Source organism: Magnolia sinica, chromosome 4 (assembly GCF_029962835.1).
Source record: "Magnolia sinica isolate HGM2019 chromosome 4, MsV1, whole genome shotgun sequence".
NCBI classification, from domain to species: Eukaryota; Viridiplantae; Streptophyta; class Magnoliopsida; order Magnoliales; family Magnoliaceae; genus Magnolia; species Magnolia sinica.
In genome coordinates this window covers 76,863,741-76,876,318 of record NC_080576.1, presented here as the reverse complement: position 1 = coordinate 76,876,318, position 12,578 = coordinate 76,863,741, and the positions used below count along the sequence as shown (strand labels likewise).

General features: G+C 39.5%; 1 protein-coding gene across 1 annotated transcript; it reads right to left on the bottom strand.

Moving 5' to 3' along the window:
* Positions 1–7,152: 7,152 nt before the first annotated feature.
* On the bottom strand, positions 7,153–12,062 carry LOC131243249 (uncharacterized). Its single transcript, XM_058242449.1, has 5 exons — positions 11,485–12,062; positions 11,340–11,397; positions 11,171–11,254; positions 10,927–11,062; positions 7,153–7,556 (listed from the first exon to the last, which is right to left on the bottom strand). Exons 1-4 carry the CDS (start codon positions 11,627–11,629, stop codon positions 10,960–10,962), a joined length of 390 nt encoding a protein of 129 aa, XP_058098432.1. The 5' UTR covers positions 11,630–12,062; the 3' UTR covers positions 7,153–7,556; positions 10,927–10,959.
* Positions 12,063–12,578: the final 516 nt, after the last annotated feature.

The following is a 12,578-nucleotide window of genomic DNA, read 5'->3' as shown; positions in this document are numbered from 1 at the left end:
CTTCGACATTTGAAAATGAGAGAGACTTGCTTTGAAATATTTCAGGTTTACAAGAATGATCGAGGGACCTTCATGATCATCGAAATTTGAATGTCGATGATATTGATAGCTATGTCGAGGCATCGATAAATCCAAGGGATTTTTGTTTAAGCTTGCTAGACAATTTCTGTCCTTGTTCGATACCATCGAAACCGTACCGATATCATCGATATTTGAATTCAATTCTATCGAGTGACCCTCGATCACAGATAAACAATCCTGAAATAATTGCTGGAAGACTAGGCGCCCATGACCGATAATATCGAGAGCCCTCCGATGTCATCGAGATTTGAACTTCGATGGTATCGAGAATGACTTTGATATATCTATGCACATGTGATTTTCTTAAGTAAAAAAAAGGGCGCTGGATATCTGTCTGTCGATATTATCGAGTCAACTTCGATGGACTCGAGATTCAAATATCGATGATATCGATAGGCATATCTATACATCGATAAATCCGTCCAGAGATATATGTGTTTGCTGGACGTATTTTGTCCTCATTTCGTTGATATCATTTAAGCATCGAGGACATCGACAGCACAAGTCAATTCTATTAAGAAGTGTATCGATAAAATTGACAAAGCAAGAAAACTTAAAGAATTTTCTGATTTTGAAAAAGTTTTCTTAACTTAAAAATCCTATGATATTCTAGTTTGTTTTAAGGGTTTTATATACTTGGTGTTTTGGGACATGGGATGTGAGGCTTAGATTTACTTGTGGCGAGCTTGCACACATCCGGTTGAGACAGACACTTTGATTTGATCTTCTTATGAGGCTCTGCAGTCTAACTGACTTAACACTCATGCTAATTAACAAACCAGGGCACTTTCATTGTTGGCAACTTCAACCCTCCATTCATCTACAGTTGATAGGGTCTGACCGTTGTCTTTTAACTTTGAACTATTCAAGAATTTTTTCCACTTTTCAGCATACAAAGGATATCCCTTTATCTATGATGATGACTCGTTAGACTCGATATCAACTAATGATGTTGTTCTTTAGAAACCATACCACATGTGAGGCTATAGTGGTTGTATATGATGCTACCTCCACCAATTTAGTGAAGTAATTGACTAACACCGGGATATACTCATTACCATTCAATGCCTTACGGCTAATTTTGTCGATGATGTTGATACTCACATTGAGAAGGGTCAGGGTGTTATTAGTTTATATAATTCAGAAGTAGCGGAATCGATCTGATTCACGTGCTCCTGACATTTAAAGCATGTCTTGATCACATCCTGGCAACAATCTGTTTCCATAGTTAACCAGTAGTATACTTGCCGTAGGATCGTTTTTGCTATCATGTGCCCGTTCATATATGGACCACAGATTCCATCATGGACTTTTGTCATGATTTTTTCATCTTCATCTCGTCTACCCATCGTAGCAGAACCTGGTTGAAGGACCATTTGTACATGATGATGTCGTTGAGTGTGAACTGTGCAGCCAATCATTGAATTTTGTGTTCGTCATTGGTGTGGCACTTTCTGGATATTCCTAGTCTTCTAGGTATTTGTTGATGTCAGTATACCAAGGACATCCGTCAAGGGGCGTTTTGACCTCTTTAATCTACAAGCAAATGCTAGGTCTTTTTAAAGTTCAACTATGAGCTCCCATTGGGTTACTTCTTTAGGAAATTCTTACATGAATGCTAGCGTAGCCAAAGGATCTGCAAATTGATTCTTAATGCACGACATGTATGTAAAAGTGATTCTGTGGAATTCGTCAACTAAAATTTTGAGGTAGACATGATATGAAACCAGCTTCTCGTTCCTTTCTTCTTCTTTTTTTTTTGCCAATCACCATTTTTTTAATTGATGATGAGTTCTGAATCACCAAAGACCCCCAACTTCTTTACTCCTAAGATGATTGTTTCCTTTAAACCCGCTATACATGCTTTAAACTTGGCTATATTGTTTGTGCATCTGTAAGGTCACTACAAGAAAAATAGGCTTTACTGGCGGCTAAAACCGCCCCTAAAAGTCCCAAAAACCATCGGTATAAGAATTACCGGCGGTCAAACACGTGCCGCTAAAGGGGGGGGGGGGGGGGGTGTCGCTGTATCTTTTACCAGTAGTTGCACCTTTTTAGCGGCATTTTTTATGGCCTCCACTATTATTGGTACTTTTATCGGTGTTTATTATTCTTTACCGGCGCTTTTGATGACTACCAGTGAAAACTGTAAAAGCACTAGTAAAAACTGTATGAAGCACTGGTGTAAGACCCGTGTCCTAGTCCGTACCGTTCCGTTAGCTTCCGCGGTCCTTCCGGTCAAATTTCGGCAACCTTCGCACCGTATTCGATGTTTGCGCACGATTCTAAATCAGGTCCCGCATACCGAAGTCGGTTCGAACCGAAACCTGTATCTTAGCAACCGCGTCGTCGCCGCGACTCATGCACCGACCCGATACCTAGGCTAGAAGATGTCGGTCTGCGTTTATCTCAAAGAAACGCCGCGCGTTGTGAATCTCGAGGGAATCTCTACAATAAGTCCCATCAATCAACCATAAATGTATCCTTTATCCAAGTACAACCACCCCACTCCTCCTTTTCCCATAAGTCAAACCTCTCTCTCCCTCACCATCCCTCTTTTACCCATTTTTCAAACCAACCCATACTTCATTAATTACACCCACCACTTCATGCATCACTCTTAATATTCTCTTTCCCTCATTTACTCAAACACTCTCCCAAGTAACAATTCCATACGTCCAAGCTTCTCTCTCCCAAGCTAAGTGTGGCCCACTTTCCCCACCCCTCTCATCTCTCATCTCCACCATACAAACCCCATCATCCATCGTCTAAGGTGAAGGCAAGGAGCTTAGGAGGCTAAGGGAGCAAGGAGGAGGCCTAGAGGTGGGTGATCCACCGTTAATTTTAAATTTTAGGGTCCACTTGTTGTGGGACCTACTTGATGTATGTGTTGTATCAATGGAGGGCCCATAGTGGCGGGGTCCCTCCTCTCCATCACCGTCTCTCTTGTCTCTTCCTCTCTCCTTCTCTCTCTCTTTCCATTGTGATGGTGTGGATCCCACCAAAATGTGTTATATCTACTCCATCCATTAACATCATACAGTGTGGCCCACCCTATTATAGGTGAAGATCCACACCATCCACTGTTGAAATGGATCCAATGCCCTTCTTGTTATATGTTATATTTTATATACTATATATATGATATATAATATAATATATTATATATATATAATATAAGATATATAAATATTATATATGTATACAGGTGTAGGCCGGCCACATGCATGTGGAGCCCCACCATGACGCCTATGTTTCCACTGTCCAGCGTCCCTGGACGCTGGACATGGGTTGGCTAACATGGAGTGTATGTATTGACATGGGTGGGTACTAATAAAGCTTTAAAAAAAAAAAGAGTTGCTTTTAGGATAGGCTACCTATGTAGGCTCCACCTTGATGTATGGGGTCGATCCACGCCGTCCATTCCATTCTTCAGCTCATTTTAGGCGTTGAGCCGAAAAATGAAGCTGATCCCATTTTTTGGCAGGCCATACCATGGGAAATAGCGGTGTTATCATTGAAATGCACCTTGATCCTTCTATTCGCTAAAAACAGGCCGCATATTGGACTCATTTGGTCGGTCTTAGACCGTGGAATCCAATGGCTGGAGTGGATTCATCTGATGTGAGCCCTGCAAGGGAAAAACCACAGAATTTCATTTTTTTTCAAAAAAAAAAAAAAAACCAAAATAGCAGCAGCAACTGTTGCCGCTGACAGAAGGCTACGGACGGACGAGGCAGCCTCACGGCTCCAGCCGTGGGCCCCACTGTGATACGTTTCGAACATCCACTCCATGAATTAGATGGGTCCCCACAGACCAGATGTCCACCCCAAATATCAGCCTTATATGGATCTCAGGTGGGCCACACCATCTAAAGTCATGTGAAGACATACAAAAACATATAAAATCATTTAGTGGGGCCTACTCGAGTTTTGGATGTTGCTGAAACTTGGTGTGGATGGTCCGAAAAGTGGGACTCACATAATGGGTGGGCTGGATTTCACTGATGAGGGTCCCACCTAGGAAATTCCTCAGAAAAGTAAATTTTCAAAAAAAAAAAAGCAGCAGCAGCGTCCGCCGCTACCGCGTGGACGGACGAGCTGGGCCTCATGGCCCCAGCTGTGGGTCCCACCGTTATGCGTTCGAAAATCAACGCCGTGGCCCCGGTCCATGTGACCTTATCAACTGGTTGAATGGGAATAAACATTACAGTGGCCCCAGGGTCTGTATGACCTTATCCACATATTGGATGGAAAAAAAACGTTTATGGTGGGCCCACACGGGACCCACTAATGTATGTTTTGTATCCACACTGTTCATTTATTTTGTGGGGTCCACCCTATTTATGTGCCCCAAATATGGTCCACCCTAGGCAAGCCCATCGTGATGAGTGTGTCGGACCCTCTGTCCTTCTAATTTTGCCAATCATGGGCTGTCATATGAGGCCCATGTGACTAGGCCTATTTTGATGTATTTATGGGCCGTCCATCAAGGTCCACTTTGATTTGTATAAAGCCATTAGTTGAGGCCCATCTTAATGTATTCATGGTCGCCCACTAAGGCCCATTTTGATATATATGAGACCATGGTTTGAGGCCCATTTGATGTATTTAAGGCCCATGGGTTGAGGCCCAATGGGATGTAAATGAGGCCCATTACAACGTGATTCTACCATGGTTCGTGTGTTGACTATTGTAGTGGGCTATGCCTTGGGAACAATGTTGGTTTGACGTCCACATTGTAAGGATGATGTTGGTTAGATGTCCACATCATCACTCTCCCTAAGGCCCACTGATAGGCCCATACTTGTAGTAAGTAGGCCGTCTAGGCCCATCTCCGTTATACACAGAGCCCATCTCTTTATACATGTTTAGTATAGATCCATGATCATACGCATCATATGTATGCCTGATATGAGGAGTGACCGATCATAGCATATGCCTTCAGGCAGCCTGTTTATGGGCTCCCTGATAGGCGGAGTTGCCCCAAATAAGTGCATGGTACATGCAGGACTGTTGCATGACTGGTAGTGTGACTCATGCACTTGCATTTGTGTGATTATAGTTACTGTATGCCCTAGTGACATCAGGGCCATAGCCTCCACAGACATATCGTGGATGGCAGGATTGGATACCGAAAATATTTGATTCTAGCATAATGAAAATCCCTAAATCTGATGGTACCAGAGGATGACTCCAACGTCGAGACCGAGTGGATACAGGAGCACGCGAGGGCCGTATACCAGGAGGCCGCGTCTCTTACTGCGTCGTGGTCGGTTGGAAAGGGTGTGACCTTACCCGCCTGAGTGAGGGGGCAATTTCTAGGTTGAGTTTGACTAGCTTGAGGAATCGTCCACTATCGATGAGTCGGGCCCGATATTGGCAGATAGTGAGGTCTCTTCCACCCTCTCAGTTGTACGTCCGGATAGGGGCGACAAGCTGACATAGAGTGTACTTGATCCCGGTGATTATCCAGACTGAGAACTGCACTGATTTGATGCTCTAGTGAGGAGCTACATTGATATGTGGATGAGGATTGACATGCTTGACTTGCATTCTGCATCGCATGGCCTTGATGTGGCCGATCGCATTCATGTTTTGCACTGTATGGCCTTGGTATGACTAATTGCATACATGTGTTCATCAGCATGATTCTGCATTTCTCTGACCTTGCATCCTGAGCACGCTCATATTGCGCACACACTTACACCACCCTCTAAGCTTTCTATAAGCTTATGCACGATTGATGCGTGCATGTGATGCCAGGACGCAGCCGTAGCTTTGCCACCGTTGGAGTGTACAGTCGAGCTTCTGGAGTTTTTGTTACTTTCAGTATATTGTATTTCCCTTACATATGCCTTGTACTCAAAAGTTTTTGATCATAGTGAATTTTGTGATGGTGTTCTTATGGTTATTATTCATGGGTTATGCTTTTAGTTATGCTCATTATGAATCAAACTGATGATTATAAATCCTCCTTATAGTATCCCAGGATTGGAACCTGGTAAATGGGTGCCGGGAGCCAAGAATGGGGTTCTACGGAGGCTGTCAGCGCCGGATTCGGTGATCGAAAATTTTGTGAGCCTAGTTTCCGAGTTCGAGGCGTGACAACCGGTAAAATTTATTGGCAACACTGGTTAAAATGTATGAGAAACGCCAGTAAAAACTGCAAAAAATGTTGGTAAAAGATATGAGAAACGTAGGTAAAATTTGTAACAAACGTCGGTAAAAGTTACAACAAATGCGGTAAAAACTGTAACAAGTGCCGATAGGAGATTGAAAAAATGCTAGTAAAAGCTATAAAAGAGAGAGAGAGAGAGAGAGAGAGAGAGAGAGAGAAATGCCGATAAATCATTTACAATGTAAAAGAAATGGAAAAAAAAAACAATTAAAAATTTTGCTAGGTTGAATCTTCTAGATCAGAAGACTTTTACGGGCTTAAATTAGCATTCAAACATAACCTCTAAATCATTTACAACCAGCCCCATTTATAGGCATCCTGAGAATGAAAGGTTACATAATGGACAGAAAATTTATAGATTGAGACACAAGGAAAAGCAGGAGGAAAAAAAAAAAAAAGCAACGGATTTTAGCGACGCCCGAGGTGAGACTTCTCAAATGCACCCCAAGAACCAGAACCCATGCCATATAAAGGACCTTTGTCAGCAGCACCCTTCCATGCATAAAGGTTTGCTAATAAAAATAGTATGTACACTCATAATCTGAGTTACACTATCTAAAATTAAATTTTCAATCATAAATATTTCTTGCAAAAATAGTCATACCCAATGAAGTCCATATCCATCCCCATATGAAGCATCAAAGCCCCCCTCTGGGCTACCACGTTTCACCCCAAATGCTCCACCTTCAGTCACCAATGCAGAGATAAGAGTTTACAAAACAAATAAAATAACAAAAAAAAAAAAAAAAAAAAAAAAAAATTGAAATAAAATAAAAGGAACCAATAAATATCTGTAACTAGCAGATGGAGGATAAAACTGCATCATAAGCATCATAGCATGCAACTCAAGAAACCTGCCTTCATCTCACTGTCACCATATGCAGTTTCAGCCCGATCACCAAAACCAATAAAAAGAGAATCAGCAATAGCTTCATATGTTTCTACTCTTTTGCATCAGAAATTCAAATTGGACAATGCTTCCTTTTTGATGTATTTTATATCAATTTCATTTTATCTCCAATAATGGCCATGCAACAGAGAAGAAAAGGATAGAAAGGATGGTTTAAATATGTGGTTAGGTTGTTGATTACAACAAAATTATTCCACGAAACTTGAATGGTGTCATATGAAATGTTATATATCTACTAACAAGTGAATCAATGTCTACAAAGCTGAATACCTGAAGTGACGAAGATATTCATAGTGCTCATCTTCAGTCATTATAGTTTTCCATTTGTACGTATGAGTGACTTCATCGTGGCAGCAACCAACAAGTAGATATGTGTTCAGGAACCTAATCCACTAGCACGGCAAGTCACTTCAAGATTACTAATTTAAAAATATTTCGTTGCAAAAGAACAAATTTTATTAACAACATATAAAAATAAAATATAATTGAGAAACCATGATCAAGCCTGAACTCATATGGATCATACAAATACATAGTAGCATGAAAAACTTACAATGGCCAACAACACCATTCTCTTGATATGTAGAGTTTGAAATCAATAATGGCCATGCAAAGTTTGGTTAAGTTTCAGTTGACTTTCTAAAATACGAAAATACATGAGACATAATTACCAACACTAAATCCCACCACAATAAGCAAAGAAACAGATGCAAACAGGACTCAGACATTTAGAAATCCCATCGGATCAAATGGCACATGCTTGTTACTAGAAGGAGACAGATCAAACACTGTAAAAATGCATGATATTGTTCGAGATGTTGCCTTATCACAAAATTTCCTGTCATTTTTCTAGGTATTAAAAGTCAATCCATGTAAATAAATGTAATCGGGCCATCGGTTGTAAAAGTTTAGCCCACCACCAAAGGAAAACATACTTCTGAATATCTGTATCATATCAGCCCAATACAGCTGTATCATATTCATAAAGGCCTGATATAAATATCTGTATCATATCAGCCCAAAAACACATGGATTTATTGGCCCAAAACATGGAAACGCACGGTATCTGTCTCAATAAGATGCATGTGGCATGGAGGACCACTACCCTATATCAATGGAGTCAGCTTCCAACAGGTGGGTACCACACACCAATGTGGCACATTGGAGCAAGACCCAATCCATCCATCAAATGGGCCAGAGATGATCTAATTTGTGCAGCATCATGTATGCACCCCTGCCCATGGTGTCGTGGCCATCAAGATAAATTTTGGATTAAGGTTTAAGAAATGCAGTTGTCTTTGTACATTGACTTGGCCGCTGATCCCAATTGAGAAAGGTGGTCTCAAGTCCAATTGATAGCATGGTTTCATCCAAAAAAGGATTTGGCAAAAGCATTTCATCAAACAATTAGCATGTTGTCCCTGTCGATGATTTGGGGATGGGGCGATTTGGGAAAGTGGGGGTAAAAAGCCCTCTTTTATTTTTATTTCAGCATTCAGAGGCGGTGGCTTATCTATACACTGGCGGCCACATGAAAACGCCACTGATTTTACATGTACACTGGCGCTTTGTTGTGGCCGCCTGTGATAGTGCGCCACTGATACGTAGGTTTCTTGTAGTGTAAACATGAAATTCATTCATAATAATATCTATAAAAAGGCAATTGAAAACTCAACTTGTGGCAATTGCACCAGCCTGTCTCCAGTCCACATAAAAGTGCTGATCTCATGTAGCTCTGGTTTGCTCATTGTCAAACTTTTGCCCACCAACCATGATAATTGTCAGAAATAGATGGGACAAGGTTATAGTGATGATGATCATGATTCATGCATGAGAAAAGGACAGCAGTTGGTATTCTAAAGCAGGAAAAAAAAAAAAAAGTCATAAATTACAAGGCATTACTCTACAAAAGTTTCAACACCGTGAGTACCACAAATGACAAATTCCAGTAAAGTGAGTACCACAAATGACAAATTCCAGTAAACTGTTAAAGAATTACCATTGCAGATTATGAAGACATCCTTTTCCAAATTAATTCAAGAATTCCAGGAAATTTCTAGTTCACCAAACCTTTTCCAAATTATCCCTGTTCACTGCATTCGACAAAAGCCCAACTCTAATTTGCAATGCGTCTACAAACATTACCTCCAACATGATAGTTACTAGATTCATACTTCAATAACCAAATGACGTTAATATGATTAAGCAATTACCCTTTCAAATAAAAAGTTGTTTCTAGCTGAGGTATAACCTGCAAAAAACACAATTGTCAGAATTGGTAGAACAACAGATGGTAGCGGTAAACAATACCATAACTCTCATGTTTTTACTGATTAGTGAAATAAGATTGGGTGTAAATATCAGTTCCCTTGATAGGAGGGAAAAGCTCACGTGATCCCTGCCCTGCAATAGGGCTATTTGGTAGACCCTAGTACAACATGACATGTGCACAATTAAATCATTCATATGGATGGCCATTAGGATAGCCCCACTACTCATGGTCTATCATAACAACCCTAAGGTGATCACAAGATTCTAACCTTCAAAATCCAAGTCTCTCTTCTTGTAGTTGTTGGTTTGCCAGTTGTATTATTCTAGGTGAACTCTAGACCTTTGAACTATACAATTCATCTTTTATGGCATTGATTGGATGGAAAGAATAATTCACAGTGGCCCTTGAAAAATGGGTCACACATGAGAACCATGTAAGTCGATAATTTGATTGTCCACATATTTAAAAAGTATAATAAAGTAGAGAACTACTCCAATGCTCTCCTAGTAGCATCAAGTAATTAATTATAGTTGGATGTAAACTATCTATTAAGTACAGAACACATTAAAGATTTACCGTGAAAAAATCAGACTGATCTGATGATCAAATCCATGCTAAGTTTGCCTTCTTACTTATAGACATCCTTTTACTAACCCATTAATTGGATGGTTAGAATTGCCCCACAAAAGAATTATAAGCAATCCATGATGGGAACCATCAAATAGATGGACCAAATTATGTATTAGACCAATTTTTATGCAAATGGTTTTAACAGGACCATTGATAAGATGGTTAAGATGATCAGTTCAATTTGATATTGGCTTGTTAGCCCAAGAATGTGTGCTTGACCAAATGGACAGTCTAGATCAATTAATTAAAGGCAACAAAGAGCACTATAACTTATAAGTGCTATGAAAGCAGAGGAGCATCTCTCATTAAAATATATGTGATGAGGAAAGATTCTACTGGCCCCTTCAACAATAGTGAGTGAGAAAAAAATCTGTTGATTGACAACCATATACAACAGATTTGGGAAAATACTAAATTCTTGAAATCCATAGGTTTGTCAAATTCGAAATTTATTATTTTTCAAATCAGCAAAATGAGAAACTCATAAAAGCTATAAAATGTCTCTCCTTGCAATATCCAAAGGCCTTGTGAATTTGCTAAATCCGATTCTCATTTCCTAGAACCCAAAGAGGCCCTTAAGTCAAATCAAGAAGTGGATTTTTGAAATGTTAGAAATTGTTTTGGGTTTATAAGGTGGTAAATACAGTCTTAGGTAGCTATTTTGGATAGGCTTTCTTTTGCAATTCCATTGAAGTAGTGAGTTATTTGATATGCTCTTGAATTCAGGAGAATGTGTATAAAACATCATACTCGATGTGCTAAAATGTTTAAATTTTCTTATTAGAATATAGTGAACACAACTTTTGAAAATGATGACTAGAGAAAGAAGAGGAAGATGATTATGTTTCGGACCTGGAGGATACTGTTAGCATTGTTGACAGCACCTCAAACCTTTTTTAAATCCAGGTTGCAATTTGTGGCCACTGATGCTATTTGTCTTTCTGTGAAGTTGGCGACGATTTTTGTATCAAACCTGGCAAAAGCAGCCCTGATGATAAAGAACATTTCTTTCCACGAATTCATTATCTCTCTCTCTCTCTCTCTCTCTCTCTCTCTCTCTCTTAATTTTTTAACTTTCCATTACAATAATAATTACCTGAAATCATGGCGTTTTCTCAAGATAGAAGTCCAATCCATCCCAACTTTTGCACTGGTTAGGACAAGCAATTCAAACAACATCCTACAACACATTGAAATGCCTAATCAGTCTCACTCTAGTCTTATATATATGAGAATGAGAGCGAGAAAGCGGGAGAGAGACTCACTTGTCGTCATGGACGAGAACTCCCCATTCCTCATCATGGTAAGCAACATACAAAGGATCTGCGAAAAATGTAAAACCCAAAGATTTATCAAAGAAGAAAATTAAATGATGATGTACATAGTCTCTTAAATCAGTGCAAACCATACCTGAATTGAGTGTAATGAAACTACATCTCTTCTCCTCTTGAGTAGTATTAGCCATCAAAGAAGAGTCAATTTGAGTTGTTTTCCCGTAAATCTTCACAGGCTTTCTTCCATAATGAGCAATTCTCATCTTCCGCTGCGCTTGCATGAGGGATACTTACTCCCTCCTCGCCACAGCAATGCTCCCAGGAGAATCACTAATGAAATAATTCAAATTCCACAAAGACTCATGAGAAAAATCCCCCCCATGATAGACAACAATTTTGACCTCTATATTCACTAAAGTTTTCATTTTAGCCCCATACAAGAACAATAGTCATGCCATCAATTACGTTTTGGGAGAACCAAGTCATAAAATTAGTAGGTACTGAAGAGCTAGCATCTTTGTCTCTCAACCTATTCAAACAGATTAACTCCTCAAAGCTACTACCTGAAGAGAACTTGTCATGATTGTTGGGCTTCATTTGTACATTCTACATTGAGGTTCACTCTACTTGCCTTCAAACAAGCTATAAGAGATTCTCCATCTCTTTCCAATCATTTCCTTCATACCAACTTCACATTATTGCCTAAAGCACAATCAACATTTAACTTAATATAACCAACAGGAGGATAGCCCATCTTGTAATCTTAACTTTCTAGGATTTAACCAACATTATATTATCACCCAGAACTTTTATTGATAACTTGTTTGAGAAGCTACATTCCTCATTGAAAACCTTAGGCCATATTATATTAGGGACTCCATCCCAAACAATGGAAAAAGAAAAAAAAAAGGTTTGGATAACAATGAAAATGATGAATTCCACAAAACAATATTCAAATCAATATCCAGAGAATTATTAAAATAAATGTTTAAATCCTTCTATAAATTTGCACCTAATTGAACATGACAAAGGAAGCAGAACAGCAGTCAAAATTCAAACCTCTTTTCAGAAATGAACTCCAAAGCATGCAAAACCAAAGAATACAAATATTCCAATTTCCAACTATAACCCGAATTGACCTTGAATAAGCAGAATAATGCATAGTGGAAGAAAAAAGGCCTTATGATCTAACAGGCTTCTCCATTAAGCAAGGGAGCAAAATGTTACACA

Excerpts from the sequence above, each read along its gene's own strand:
- LOC131243249 (XM_058242449.1), bottom strand. The coding sequence starts at position 11,629 with ATGCAAGCGCAGCGGAAGATGAGAATTGCTCATTATGGAAGAAAGCCT. Across the intron at positions 11,398-11,484 it reads TTTCATTACACTCAATTCAG|ATCCTTTGTATGTTGCTTAC; the intron begins GTATGGTTTGCA and ends CATTTTTCGCAG. Across the intron at positions 11,063-11,170 it reads AGAAAACGCCATGATTTCAG|GGCTGCTTTTGCCAGGTTTG; the intron begins GTAATTATTATT and ends CTTTATCATCAG.